General features: G+C 36.1%; 1 protein-coding gene across 1 annotated transcript in view; it reads right to left on the bottom strand.

Moving 5' to 3' along the window:
• Positions 1-16,460, bottom strand: part of FCHO2 (FCH and mu domain containing endocytic adaptor 2) — a gene marked incomplete at its 5' end in the record, with an annotated part of 111,858 nt that overhangs the window by 82,273 nt on the left and 13,125 nt on the right. Inside the window, 2 exons of the mRNA XM_079703345.1 lie at positions 237-311; positions 13,663-13,754. Of these exons, the coding sequence (XP_079559471.1) occupies positions 237-311; positions 13,663-13,754 (167 nt within the window). The remainder of the gene's footprint in view (positions 1-236; positions 312-13,662; positions 13,755-16,460) is intronic.

The raw sequence follows: 16,460 nt of genomic DNA on the forward strand, positions 1-16,460 counted from the left end.
TTGTGTAGTTTAATAAAGGGAAAAAAGTAAGTTTCATTTTCTTTGTGTTAACTGATTCAGCAAATTCAATTATACTTTCTATGAAGTCGAGAATATATTCACATACAGACACATTTTGAATAAACACATTATATATTATTATATTTATGAACGATTTTATCCTTAACGGGAACCTACTATTCTCATAAACTTGCCTAAATCAACATTGAAAGAGTTCTTCAAAGAAATTAACTCACCCAAGTTGTGAATAATTGCTTGCAGATTTTGCTAGTTTTGTCATTGACCTGGAGTACGCCTCTTCTATTGTAGCTCTGTTAAATCAAATTTCCATATTATAATAGCTCTTGTTTAATGACCAAACACATAGCAAAATTATTAAAATAAGTCACAACTGTAGAAACAAAAAGATAACTCAAAATATATGTTAAAAATAAGTAGGTATGTGGTCATGAATTTCTGGCTTATCTTTAAATGTCCTTTGTGCACATCTACTTAAAGAACTAGTCTGGTATAGAACTAAAATAATGTATTGATATACCACCAAAAAACCTTTAGTGAAGTCACTCCTCTTCTTACCTTTAGTATCAATGGTTATCGGAACAGGATGTACAAAAGTACTGTTTCTTGCATTCTCTCTATATACAAACTGATTCAGTATGAAAGTCATTTGTGTTTAATATTTCCTTGGTGTAGTTAATATAGTTTTATTGTTCTTTAACATTGTGAATTCATTATTATGCACATTTAATGGAACAAGAGATTGAGGACAGTCATTTGCACAAAACTAAGTATATAAAAAAAAACTAAGTATGAATTATTAGCAAGTCTGAGATCCTGAACTTCAGTACTTAATCTAGTCTGCGATTAGATCTAAAACACTAACAAGTATTTCACACTAGGATACTGTGCTTTATATAACTGCTATTCAGCATACAGAATTTTAGGCTAAAAAAATTAAACCATTAAATATAGAATAGAAAAAATTTTCCTAGAGGCACATAACTTACAAATGAAAAATATGACGTTGTCTTGGCCTTCACAACACTACAAAAATTAAGTTCTATCTTACCTCTCCCATAATTACCCTGTCCCTTCTCAATCTGTGCTACCTTTAACAAAGAAACAGTCTACAACCACCACTGCCTTCCAGTTACTTGGATAGCTTCAACTAACATTCTGAGATCAACAAATCCAGATCTCCACCCTGCTCTTGAAGCAAATCGTCTGTTTAATAACTAAATGCCTCAAGCATAACTCTAGCTAGACATCTTAATCATCTCAAGCTCAGAATATCCAAACTAAGCTTATCTCCAGACTCTTCCCCAGCCCCACAAAAGCTAGCGCTTTAACAAAAAGCAACTATTAACAGTAACTGCCTCTCACTGAGGGCACTGTGATTTTTTTCTGCTCCTTTAAACTTTCGTGTGTCTTTTTAATATACTATATTACAAGGGTAGTACTTTGATACTTTTTAGAAAGTTAATACAGAAATAGTATCTCAATGAATAACTTTAACAGCAAAGAAAAAATGGTTCATTTCCAGTACTAGTAAATTGATCCAAAAACCTTCCAATGAGAAAACGAGAAAAAGCTGGAGAGGTGGTGGGTGTGCCTAAAAGGCATCAGAGAACTAAAGAGGCAGTTAAGAATCAGCAGGCCAAGACCCAAGAGAAGGCTATCCAGAGAAGAGAGACAGAGAGGTAGGGCAGCTTTTCCCTTGGGGCATCTACAAGTGGCAGCTGATCCTGAGAAGCGGAGCAAAGCCTCACAAGGTAAGGGAGACAAAACTAGCTTCAGACTTGCCAGAGGTGGGAAGCATGGAAAATCCCATACCCTTTAAACTGAGACTCAAAGAGTAACGATATAAGGAGTTAAGGATGAACCGTAAGTAGGCAAGCTCTCAAAGGGACTGCAAATATTATATTTTCAAACTGATATTGGATCCTGCATGGTTGTCTTATATACATTCATACAACCACCAGGTACATAAGGAAAGAAGACAAGATGAACCACCAGAGGAAGCAAATTTAACAATGTTCCACACGCTAAGATTATAAAGCTTAGACTTTATGAGTTTATGCATTATGTTCAAGGAGCCAGTCAATTAAATCAAGAATTTCACTAGAGAGCTAGAAATCATTTTTCAAAAGTGGGGGAAAGCACAGCAAATTTGAAAAAGATATAAATTCTATATCTGAAAAATACAATAACCAAAATTAGTATCTCAATGGATGCAGTTTAACTGTAGATTCAATACACTGTAGTGAGACATAAACTAGAGAGAGGTGAGAAGATCTACTCTGGATTAAAGCTCAGTGAAACATAAACTAACAGAACATGGTAAATCAACTATATTCCAATAAAAATTAATTAAAAAAAGAAAAAAAGCTCAGTGAAACAAAAGAATGGAAAACAGAGAAGAGAAATAAAAGACAAAGGACAGCAAAAAGGTCTAACATATGTGTAAAGAAAGTAAGAATGGGTCAGAAGAAATATATATTTGCAGAGATCATGACAGAGAATTTTCCAAAACTGACCACAGATATCAAACGACAGTTTCAAATAGCCCAACAAACCCTAAGAGGATAAATAAAAAGGTATGTACATCTAGTCACATCATAGTAAAACTGCTGAAAGTCAAAGACAAAAGGAAAATCTTAAAAGCAGCTAAACCTTTCCCACCATCAAACGTTACCTTCAAAGGAACAATAATTAGCCGGATAGCTAACGTCTCAACAGTAGATAATGCAATGGTCTTCAAAGAATTGTTTTTTAATCTAGTAAAATGCAAAACTATAAAACTCCTAGAAAATAACATAGGAGAAAACTTAGATGACCTTGGGTATGGTGATGTCTTTTTACATAGAACACTATAGACATGACCTATGAAAGAACTCATTGATAAGCTGGACTTCATTAAAATTAAAAACTTCTGCTCTGTGAAAGATGATATAAGAGGACAAGCCACAGACTGGGAGAAATTACTTGCAAAAGACAAAAGAGAAAAAGAAATGTTATCCCAAATATACACAGAACTCTTAAAACTCAACAATAAGAAAACAAACAACCTGATTTTAAAATGGGCCAAAAACTCTGACACCTCGCCAAAATCGATATACAGATGACAGATAAGCATATGAAAAGATGCTCCACATCATATGTCATCAGGGAAATGTAAATTAAAACAAGATACCACTACATACCTATTAGAATGGCCGAAGTCTGGAACACTGACAACACCAAATACCAGCAAGGAGTGGAGCAACAGAAATTCTCATTCATTGCTGGTGAGAATGCAAAGTGATACAGCCACTTTGGAAGACAGTTTGGCAGTTTCTTACAAAACTAAACTTATTCGTACCCTACAATCTAGGAATTGTGTTCTTTCCTATATACTCAGAGGAGCTGAAAACTTACATTCACACAAAAACATGCACAAGTATGTTTATAGCTTTATTCATAACTGCCAAAACTCAAAAGCAACCAAGATGTCCTTCAGTAGATGAATGGATAGATGATGGATAAATAATTCATATCCAGACAATAGAATATTATTCAGCATATTACTAAGTGAAAGAAGCCAACCTGAAAATGCTATTACACACTGTATGATTCCAACTACGGCTGACCTTTGAATAACATGGGTTTGAACTGTGCGGGTCCACTTATACACAGATTTTTTTTCAACAAATACATACTATAGTACTAAATGGTCCACAGTTGGTTGAATCCACGGATACAGAACTGCAGATATGAAATGCCCACTGTAAAGTTATATACAGATATTTGACTGCACAGAGGGTTGGCACCCCTAACCCCTGTGCTATTTAAGAGTCAACTACATATGACATTCTGGAAAAGGCAAAACTATGGAGACATTAAAACAGAGCACAGGTGATTCCAGGGCAGTGAAAATACTCTACAAAATATTATAATGATAGATATATGTCATCATACATTTGACCAACCCATACAATGTATAACACCAAGAGTGAACCCCAAGGTAAACGATGGATTTTGGGTGATTAGGATGTATCAATGCAGGTTCGTCCTTGGTTAAAAAAAAAAAGGTACCATTCTGGTGAGTAATGTTGATAATGGGGGAGGCTATGCATGTCTGGGGGCAGGGGACATATGGAAAATCTCTGTACCTTCCTCTCAATTTTGTTGTAAACCTAAAACTGCTCCAAAAAAATGACTTAAAAAAAACCCTACCAACTAGTATTCCATACCCAGCAAAAATATAAATGAAAGTAAACCCCTAATAAAATAACAGATCTAAGTGATGAGCATCAATGGCTAACATCACAAAAGAGATATAACCAGATATTATACGTCTCTGATGGAAGTACACACCACCGCCGATGAAGTATTCTTGTCAAAATATTGAACTGAATTTGATCTAGTTGCTACATTCAAATATATAAGAAATATAGGAGTAAAGGAAAATGTTAAATAAAACAATGAATATGCAATTAGCATATTCCAGGATTTGGGACCCTCTATAGAACAAATAATTTGGTTTCTTAAACAAAAAAAAAAAGTAAGGAAGGAGTGAGGAGAACTACAGATTAAGAGACTCAAAAATCACATCAATCAAACATAGTGTATAACTCTTGCTGGGATCTTGATTACAGGAAATCAATTATGTGTATCGTTGTGTGTATGTGGCAATCGAGAAAAAGAGAGCACTGACTGGATATCTGGTGATATTAGGAATTAATACTACATTTTTAGATAAGGTAACATACTGTAGTTATGTTTTTTAAACAGCCCTTATCTTTCACAGACACAAATGAAATGCTAATGGATGAAATGCAAATGGATGAAATGCAATGTTTCTGAATCTGAGATCCACTTTATAACAATTCAAGAGTAGTGGTATGGGACTTCCCTGGTGGCGCAGTGGTTAAGAATCCGCCTGCCAATGCAGGGGACACGGGTTTGAGCCCTGGTCCGGGAAGATCCCACAAGCCACGGAGAAACTAAGCCTGCGAGCCACAACTACTGAGCCCACGCGCCGCCAACTGCTGAAGCCTGCGCACCTAGAGCCCATGCTCCGCAACAAGAGAAGCCACTGCAATGAGAAGCCTGCGCACTGCAATGAAGAGTAGCCCCCGCTTGCCGTAACTAGAGAAAGCCCGTGAGTGGCAATGAAGACCCAATGCAGCCAAAAATAAATAAATTTTTTAAAAAATGATTAAAAAAAAAAAGAGTAGTGGTATGGAATAGACGAAACAAGCCTGGCCATGATTTGACAATGTTGAAGCTCAGTGATTGCAACGTGGAAGTTCATTATATTAAGTTCCTAACTTCTGAGTACGTTTTATATATGTTTGAAAGTGTCCATAATAAAAAGTTTTAAAAATAAAGATAGGGCTTCCCTGGTGGCGCAGTGGTTGAGAGTCCGCCTGCCGATGCAGGGGACACGGGTTCGTGCCCCGGTCCGGGAGGATCCCACGTGCCGCGGAGCGGCTGGGCCCGTGGGCCATGGCCGCTGGGCCTGCGCGTCCGGAGCCTGTGCTCCGCAACGGGAGAGGCCACAACAGTGAGAGGCCCGCGTACTGCAAAAAAAATAAATAAATAAATAAAATAAAAAATAAAGATAAAGATATGATCAAACTAACAAAAATTGAGAATTCATCACCAGAAAATCCACATTAAGGAATATTAAAAGATGTTTTTTAAAGAGAAGAAAAATGGTCCAGGACAAAATATCAGAGAAAAAGTAAGTAATTTTAATAAATCTAAAAAATGACTATATAGGGACTTGCCTGGTGGCACAGTGGTTAAGAATCCACCTGCCAGTGCAGGGGACATGGGTTTGATCCATGCTCCGGGAAGATTCAACATGCTGCGGAGCAACTAAGCCCTTGCAACACAACTACTGAGCCTGCGCTCTAGAGCCCACAAGCCACAACCACTGAGCCTGCGTGCCACTGAAGCCCGTGTACCTAGAGCATGTGCTCCACAACAAGAGAAGCCACTGCAATGAGAAGCCTGCACACTGCAACAAAAAGAGTAGCCCCTGCTCACCACAACTAGAGAGAGCCCACGCAGAGCAATGAACATCCAACACAGCCAAAAAAAATTAATTAATTTTAAAAAGATCAACTAGGTTCTAGATATTAAAAATATTTTTTAATTACCATTAATTTTGTTAGATGGGTAATATTACTGTCTTCTAAGTCATTAGCTGTTAGAAATACATACATAGGGACTTCCCTGGTGGCGCAGTGGTTAAGAATCCACCTGCCAATGCAGGGTACACAGGTTCGATCCCTGGTCCAGGAGGATCCCACATGCCGCGGAGCAACGAAGCCCGTGCGCCACAACTACTGAGCCTGTGGTCTAGAGCCGAGCCACAACTACTGAGTCCACGCACTGCAACTACTGAAGCCCGTGCACCTAGAGTCCGTGCTCTGCAACAAGAGAAGCCCACGCACTGCAATGAAGAGTAGCTCCCACTTGCCGCAACTGGAGAAAGCCTGCGTGCAGCAACGAAGACCCAACACAGCCAAAAAAGAAAAAAAAAAAATTATTTGGCCTACAGACCTGTCCATAGGATCAAGCTGCACATTAAAAAAAAAAAAAAAAAAGAAACACATACATAAGTATCTATGGATGCAATAATTTGATGTCAGGGAACTTTCAAACAAGACTGTCAAAATACTAAAAACTGTTGAAACTATATTATAGTTCATTACTTAGTGGTTTGTAATACTTTCTCTATTTTTTTGGCTAAGTTTGAAATTTTTCAAATAAAAAGCTAAAGAAACACACAACAAAAATGGCATATAAGTGTATATTTCCACAATAAAAAGTGTTTTAAAAATAGAAAACTTTTAATTTCCAGAGTAAAAAGTTAAACACACACACACACAAATGGCATATAAAGCATGTAAGTCAGGAGGTGGTAGTGTTCTCAGGTTCCTGCATTTTCAGGAAGATGATAAAAGTACCAATTATTATTAGAAATTAATACATCAAGGAAATATGTTATAATCTCTAGGATAACCACTAAAAGAATGAGGCTATTACTTCTAAGGTGATAGAAGAAAAAAATTAATAGAATAAAAAAAAACTTTTTAAGGCCAAAAGGCAAGAAAGAGGAGGACAAAATATAAAACAAGTAGGATAAATAGAAAAAAAAATACTAAAGGGGTTAGCAAACTGCAGCACCATCAGCAAATCTAGCCAATTGTTTGTCTTCATAAATAAAGATTAGAATACATCCATGCTCATTTATTTACATGTTGGTTACAGCTGCTTTTGTACTAAAAGAACAGAGCTGAATAGTTGCAACAGAGACCAGACCACACACAAAGCCTTTACACAAAAAGTTTGACAACCTCTGACACAACAAAGTTGAAGCCAAATATATCTGCAAATATACTGTATGTAAAGGACTAAATGCTCCAATTAAAGAATAAAGATTGTGAAAATGGCTTTAAAAACAAGAGAGAAACATATCTACACCACAAGAACACAGCTAAGGAAAAAAATGCAAACACTATGCAAACACTAACCAAAAGCAAACAGATGACACTTTAATAACAACAAAGAAGACTTCAAGGCAAAAACACTGCTAGAGACATAAAAGGACACTGCATAATGAATGAAAAAAAAAAAGTTCAAATCACCTGAAGATGTCATAGTTCTAAATTTCTATCCATCTACTAACATGGCCCCAGATATATAAAGCAAAAATTGGCAGAACTACATGGATGAACATTCACAATCAATATGAAAGATTTTCAGAACAGCTCTTTCAGGAACTGATAAAATGAGCAGGATTAAAAAACAAAAACCAGTGAGGATATATTAGAATTAAACAACAGAATTCACAAACTTACCATAATAAATACATATAGAACTCAATACCCAACAGCTACAAAATATTTTCAGGTACATAGAGATAGTTAGTAAGCTGACTCTACCCTGGTTCATAAACAAAGTGTCAACAAATTTCAAAACACTGAAATCATACAGGTATGTTCTCTAATCACAATGCAATTAAGCTTGAAATCAACAGGAAGAATATACCTCTAAAAATCAACACATATTTGGAAATTCAGAAATGCACTTCTAAATAACCCACAGAGGCAAGAAAGAAAACACAATGAAACTTTAAAAATTTAAACAAAGTATAATGAAAATCCTATTTCTCAAAACTAGTGAAGTAGAACAAGAGCTATGCTTGAGAGAAATTTATAGACTTAAATGAATATGTCAGAAAAGAAAAAAAGTTGCAAATCATTAAGTTAAGCATCCATCCCCCAAAATTTAAAGAACAGAAAACTGAACATAAAGTTGAAGGAAATAAAGAAGTTAATGAAACAGAATATAAATATATAAAAAGAGACAAAGTCCATAATTGGTTCTTTGTACACACTATTAAAAACAACAAACATCAAATGAGACTGATCATGAAAAAAGGGAGAAGGCACAAATAACCAACATCAGGGGAAAAAAGTGGGATATCAGTACAGATCCTGTAGACATTTTTAAAAGTTCATTGAAGGGCTTCCCTGGTGGCACAGTGGTTGACAATCCGCCTGCCGATGCAGGGGACACAGGTTTGTGCCCCGGTCCGGGAAGATCCCACATGCTGCAGAGCAGCTAGGCCCGTGAGCCATGGCCGCTGAGCCTGCGCGTCCGGAGACTGTGCTCTGCAGTGGGAGAGGCCACAACAGTGAGAGGCCCGCGTACCGCAAAAAACAAACAAACAAACAAAAAAAGTTCATTGAAGAATATTAAGAATAACTTTTTGCCAATAAATTTGAAAATTTACATGAGATAGGAAAACTCAGAAGAGCTGCAATATCTGAATAGTCCTGTAACTATTTAAAAAATTAAATATGTGATACAAAACCTTCCTACAAAGACAGTTTCAAGCCCAGATGGATTTACCAGCAAATTCTATAAAACACATAAGGAAGAAACTTTAATCTCCCACAAATTTTTCCAGAGAATACAAAAATAGGGTATACTCTCCAACCCCTTTTAATGAAGCCAACAAACCTTGATTAGTAAAATGTAAGAAGGATATTTAGAGAAAGGAAATTTTCAGGCCAATCTCACTGTTTCAGGCAAACATAAGAAATAAAATAGTAGCAAACTGTTCTACTAATGTATAAAATCAATAATACATCTCCACAAAGTTTGGTTTATACCAGGAAAGGGAAGTTAGTTTAACATTCAAAATTCAACGTAATTCAGACTAACAAAAAAGAAAGAAAACATCCATTCATGATTTTTTTAGAAAGGAAAACAAAAGCCTTACCAAAATAGTATGTAGAATTTCCATAATCTGATAAATAGCAGGGGAAAAACCAGAATAAATATTTAAGAGTCAAATGTGAGACTGGGAACAAGATAAGAATGCCTATCATCACCATTTCTATTCAGCATTACACTGGAGGTATTTGCCAGGGCAATAAGAAAAAGAAATAAAAGGTATAAAAAGGTATTAAAAAGAGAGATAAAACTGTCATTTTCACAAGATGATTGCACACACAGAAAATCCAAAAGAATGTACAGATAAATAAAATTACCAGAATAAACAAGAATCACCAGGCTGCTGCACGACATATAAAACTCAAACGCATTTACATAAATTTGTGACACATAACTGACAAACTGCTCTTATCTAGAATATATAAAGAATTCCTTCAATTTATTTTTTTAAAGGAAGAAAAAAACCAGAAAAATAGGCAAAAGATGAAGAGATACTTCATAAAAGAAAAGATGCAAATGGCCAATAAACATATGAAAGGATGTTCAATCTTATTATTCATCAGGGAAACACAAATTAAAACCACAATGAGAGGGCTTCCCTGGTGGCGCAGTGGTTGAGAGTCCGCCTGCCGATGCAGGGGACACGGGTTCGTGCCCTGGTCCGGGAGGATCCCACATGCCGCGGAGCGGCTGGGCCCGTGCGCCATGGCCGCTGAGCCTGCGCGTCCGGAGCCTGTGCTCCGCAACGGGGGAGGCCACAGCAGTGAGAGGCCCGCGTACCGCAAAAAAAAAAAAAAAAAAAAACCCACAATGAGAGAGTACTACTTATCAGAATGGCTCAAATTAAAGGACAGACAAAACCAAGTGTTGCTGAGGACATGCAGCAACTGGAGCTCTCCAACAAGGCTGCTGTTGGTGTAAATTGGTACAACCACCATGGAAAATTCTTTGGCATTAACTACTAGAGTTGAACATACACATGCTCTAAGACTACTCCAGGGTAAATCACTAATCTAAATATGTGTATACTGAGACACGTGTGCAAGAATATTCAAAGTAGTATTACTTGTAACAGTAAAAAACTGGTAACATCCCAAATGTCTGTCAACAGTAGTAGATAAATACATTTAGTAAATTTACATAATTTAATATTAAATAGCATTGTAAATAAATTATACTAAATTCAACACGAATCTCACAAAAGTGCTGAGTAACAGGAGCCAGAAAAAATATCTACTCTATGATTAAATTGATACACTCATTACAAAGTTCAAAATATAGGTACAACTAACTTCCTTCAACAGATAAATAAATTACAATATATCCATAAATGGAATATTACTCAATAACAAAAAAGAATGAATTACTGATACATGCAACAACATGGACCAATCTCAAAATAATTATACTGAGTGAAAGCACTGGACAACCAAGTATATCCTATATGATTCCATTTACATAAAATTCTAGAAAATGCAGACTAACCTAAGTGTCAAAAGCAGATAAGTAGTTGCTTATGGATGGGGGCAGACAGAAGGAAGGAATTACAAAGGAGAGATGAATATGTTCACTATCTTGATTGTGGTGATGGTCATGAGTGCATGCATATGTCAAAATGTATGAAATTGTACACTTTAAATATGTGCAGCATATTGTGTGTCAATTACACTTCAATAAAGCTGTAGGGAGGGAAGAAAGAAAGGAGCAAAGGAGAAAGGGAGGAGAAATGAAGGGAGCATGGAAATGGGGAGGAGAGGATGAGGATATGAGAGAAAGAAAGTCTGAATGACTAAGTTAAGAAGTTATTTAACCTTTCTGGGTCCCAATTTTCTTATCTATAAAACAGGACTTAAGAGTTTTGACAGTTTAATGAGATAATGTATGCAAAGTCCTTAGTGCATAGCATATGTTTATGTCTGTCTTTTCTCCCTTTCTTTATCATTCACTCCTTCAAGAAATATGAGTATCCAATTGTGCCAGGCTCTGTGCTAGGCACTGGATACAACAGAATATTGTATACTGTTCCCCTATAAGGAACAGAAACAATAACAAATAAAAATGAGTAATTACAACATTTTATAAATACTACAAAGAGATATATGATGTTGAGAGAGATTACAATAAGTGACTTTGACCTAGTCAGAGAGATTAGGAAAGGCATCCCTGGAGAAGTGAGCACACTGCTGACCTCTTAAGGTCAGCATGTACAAACAAGGACTAAGCATGTACAAAATCTGGACTGAAAAAAAGCCTGTCAATATAATAGCCAATGTCTCTGGAGAGGAAAAAGGAGTCTGAATAAAGAGGAGTCTAGTGTGAGCTAAAGCTTGAAAGGCAATTTGGGGTCAGACCACACAGTTCTGTCTTAAGAGCAATAGGAAGCCTCTGAAATGGTTTAAACAAGGAGGAGTAACAAACTGATCTGTAGTTTGAAAAAAAAAAAAAACACTCCAATTACAGTACAGAGAATAAGTTGCAGGAGAACAAGAATGAATGGAGATAGGCCAGTTAGGTGCTACTGCTGCAGTCCAGGCAACAATAATGATAGCTTGGATCAGGACAGTGATGTTAGAAATTCATTGTATCAAAAAATCTTTACTGAGGGCCTACTAAGGGCCGAGCTCTATCCTAAGTGCAGGAGAATGAACAATAAGCAAAAAAGACAAAAAAAAGAAAATCCCTGACCTTGTGGGGTTTACAGTCTAGTGGGGAGAAACAGACAGACAAAAAAATAAGTAAAATATCACTTTTATCTGGTGGTTGTTAAGTGCTATGAAGAAAAATAAAGTAGGGAAGGGGGAGTGAAAGGAGGTGTTGTCTCGCTGCCCACAGAATCATTAAGGGGTCAGATTCTGAGCAAAGAAGGGATGACCCAGGAGTCCTGGACTTCTTAACTGACATAAATAGGGTGAAAAAGCATAATTACCACTGCTCTGTTGGTCTCAACGTAGATAATTATAGTAGTGATGTAAGTATTGGGGGAGAAGGAAGCTAGGGGATGTGCTGTGCCAGGAGATGCAGAGTTCTAGAGTCTCTCCTTTTACTCTTTCCAGTAATGAAAAATGAGCCAGTGAGGGACAGCTTTATCCATAGCACTTAGGGCTTTATGGTCCCCCTTTTAACTCCAGTAGAAAGATGGAAGTCAGAGAGGATTTGTCTAACATGGAGTAGTTTGTTCCCCAATTCCTACCAGTTGACAAACTCCATGAAGCAGAAGCTGCCTCTTTATCCCCAAAATCCAGACAAGTGCCTAGCACAAAGCAGACATGGGATATATATTGCAAGAATAAATGAATGAAGTATTGTATCGAAAGGCAAAGTATCCCTATATTAGCAAGGTAAAGATTTTAAATGTGTTCACATAAAAATTACCAAGTGGGTCCAGCCACAAAATAGCCTTAATCAAACCAAATTATACTGATTTTATCATATATTAATGCATATATGTGGAATCTAGAAAAAACTGTACAGATGAACTGCTTTGCAAGGCAGAAATAGAGACACAGATGTAGAGAACAAACGTATGGACACCAAGGGGGGAAAGCGGGGTGGTGGTGGTGGGATGAATTGGGAGATTAGGACTGACATATATACACTAATATATATAAAATAATAACTAATAAGAACCTGCTGTATAAAAAAAAATAAAATTCAAAAAAAATTATACTGATTTTAATAGTTGTTAATTGACTATTATATTCTAAGAGTAATAAAAAATTATGTTTCTAAATTTGCACAATTTAAAAACATATACTTAGGACTTTTTAAAAATAAAAGTTATGGGCTTCCCTGGTGGCGCAGAGGTTGAGAGTCCGCCTGCCGATGCAGGGGACGCGGGTTCGTGCCCCGGTCTGGGAGGATCCCACGTGCCGCGGAGCGGCTGGGCCCGTGAGCTATGGCCGCTGAGCCTGCGCGTCCGGAGCCTGTGCTCCGCAACGGGAAAGGCCACAACAGTGAGAGGCCCACATACCACAAAAAATAAAAAATAAAAAAAAAATAAAAAAAAATAAAAGTTATAATAATACATAATTAAACTACAAGTTCAGAAAACAGTCTTTTCAAATTATTTTAATGTTTGTTTAGTGACATATTTGTTTAGAGAAATGGTAATATCTTATCCTACAAAATTCCTCAGTTTTTCTACTGTATCACCTTGCTAGCCTATTCAATGAAAAATATATAGATAATATTTTCAAGCAGTGATTTGCAAATCAGGAGTTTATCAATGCCACTGACAGCCACTATTTAGCCCTCAGTGTGTAGATGACAGAGAACCACTACTTTAAAGTATAACTATAGTGTACTTTTTAAAAGTGTAACTGATTACTTTTATCTAAATCCAACTAAAATTTTCTCAATTATTTATATTCTGAAATTTATCTTGATAATGAATTGTTAAATGACTTATTAAAAAATACATACCTTTCTCTTACAAAATCTGCTAGTTCTTTTGTCGATATCTGTCCATATTTCATATTATGGTAAAGGACATCAAAGCCACTATTTTTTTCCCCCTAAAATTTAAAAAGATTTTTAGTTTAACAAAGAGATCAAAATGACTTAAGAATAACTACCATGCAATTCTAATGCTCAAATGAGCTGTTTTTCCTTAATTTAACCATTGTTGCTCTAACTGTATAACTTTAAACTGTATCAAAGGAATACTATATGCTTTGATACAGTTTACAATATATTATATACACATATACACACACATACACACTCTATAATCACTCATAAAGATATATTAATGAAATTCATCTGAAATTTTAATAAATAAATGCAACATAATTTAGGAAAGATAAACACTGACCTTTTAAAATACATTACCAAATCCCATGTCAATTCCTTTAACCTGCATTGAGGGATTCCTGATTATTTAACTCAGAGTCTGTACTTTAAAATAACCAAATCTTGACTTCTGAGTCAAGACAGAATTTACTAATAACATAAGCACTAAATACCACAAAACACTTTATAATCACTAATCTAAATCTTTCAATAAACTTAAACAACTTGAGATGTGAGAAAGGAGATAAAATTTTAATAAAAGAGCAATAACAGTCATTGGCTAGTCCTCAACTAATGGGAAATTAACAGAACTAGACTACTACACAACCCTAGAAAATCCTAATGCCATTTAATCCAATATAAAGCTAAATTAGCAAGTCATAACAAAGAAAACACCAGAAATATCAATTTTATAGGTGAAATGAAAGACTATTTAGAAACTAAGCTCAATAACTCTTTTTGCAGTTAGCAGTTTTTATTTTTCTTCAATGACAATAATGAAGAATTGAATATATTTGTTGGAAATAGAAAGCAATGCCGTAAGCAAGTGTTATGCAAACTGAAACTTAATTTTCCACAGTCCACCAAAAACAGGAAACATATTATAGGAACTTCCCGCTAAGTTGAAGTGATCCCTAATAAACCTGTCAACTAATATAGCAAGTAATTAGACTGTTATACATACAATGAATTAAAACATCATATTTGTAATAAGATAATACAAATAATATCCCTAGCATTTTGAACATCCATTTCCATTTATCAAGAATATAAAATAGGGCTTCCCTGGCGGCGCAGTGGTTGAGAATCTGCCTGCCAATGCAAGGGACACAGGTTCGATCCCGGTTCCGGGAAGATCCCACATGCCATGGAGCAACTAAGCTCGTGTGCCACAACTACTGAGCCTGTGCTCTAGAGCCCGTGAGCCACAACTACTGAGCCTGCACACCACAGCTACTGAAGCCTGCGCGCCTAGAGCCCGTGCTCCACAAGGAGAGAAGCCACTGCAATGAGAAGCCCGTGCACCGCAACAAAGAGTAGCCCCCGCTCGCCGCAACTAGAGAAAGCCCACGTACAGCAACGAAGACCCAACACAGCCAAAAATAAATAAATAAATAAATAAAATTTTTAAAAAAAGAATATAAAATAAAACTATAGTCTCCTATAAATCTAAACACATCCATTTGGCTTCTACAATTTTTCATGTTTAAAATAAAGAAAAAATCTGTGATCTAACTTTAGTTCTTTACTTTCTCTGGGTTTTACATGCAAATTTATTCCAGTCAAAATAATACTCTCTGAAATAACCATTAACACTAGTCTATAGCAAGCAAAAATAACATCATCATGCAGATTAGTAAATTTATAGACAAAATAATCAAGGGCCTGAATCCTCCAAGGGATCCATTCCATTACTTGAATATAATAAAGAAACTACAAATAAACTATCCACCAACTCCCATAACATAGTCGTGAACCCTGAAAAAAAACAAATCTGAAATCTAAAACTATAAAATCCAAAGTCTGGAGCTCTCAGTCCCCAAAGTTCTCCCCTGACAACTACCAGTTTTCATTTGCACATAACTCTAACAAGTCAGGTTACCTGGGTTCCCAATGTGTATTATGCATATTCATCATGCATATTCAAATTAGAAATGAGCTGGTACTGAAGGGCTATTCACACAAGCACACAGACTATTAGAAGAAATAATATTTACCATCTCTCTTTTTTTAAAGAAAACAAGAAAACTTGGAGATCATCTAGTAACTGGGGCAATAAGGTCCTGAGCATTTTGTTTCACTGTTACAGTACTGTAAACATTAACCAATCAAGGAAAGGTTAAAAAAAAAAGTGGGGGGGGGGGAATTCCCTGGCGGTTCAGTGGTTAGGACTCCACGTTTCCACTGCAAGGGGCCCAGGCTGGATCCCTGGTTGGGGAACTAAGATCCCACAAGCCGTGCAACCACAGCCAAAAAATAAAGGTTAAATTACATTCAGAAATCTAGGTTCTTATTAAGAAGGTCTCAAAAAGTAAGCTCTTTATTTGGGAAGTTCAGATATGCAAATAGCATATTACGTGAAATTACCAATAGAGGAAATGAGATTTATTAATTTCTTTACCATTCAATATAATAATATTATTACAGTAACAGTAATATAATATATCTCAGGAAACAGTACTAGCTATTCCATCCCTCAGGTCTTCACTTGGAAAGAGAAGGAAAAATACCAATGAGGATGTGAAGCTGAAAAGGTCTGCTTCAAGAGGCACTAACGACTACACATAAACACGCTGCATGATTACAAATCCATGTGTCATTTCTTCTTATTTGGGTATTCATTCATTTACTGAGTTCTAAAAAATGTAATAAGCCTGATTCTAGGCAGTTTTCTTAATTTCATAAATCTATTAACACAAACATTTACT

Source organism: Hyperoodon ampullatus, assembly GCF_949752795.1.
Source record: "Hyperoodon ampullatus genome assembly, chromosome: 4".
NCBI classification, from domain to species: domain Eukaryota; kingdom Metazoa; phylum Chordata; class Mammalia; order Artiodactyla; family Ziphiidae; genus Hyperoodon; species Hyperoodon ampullatus.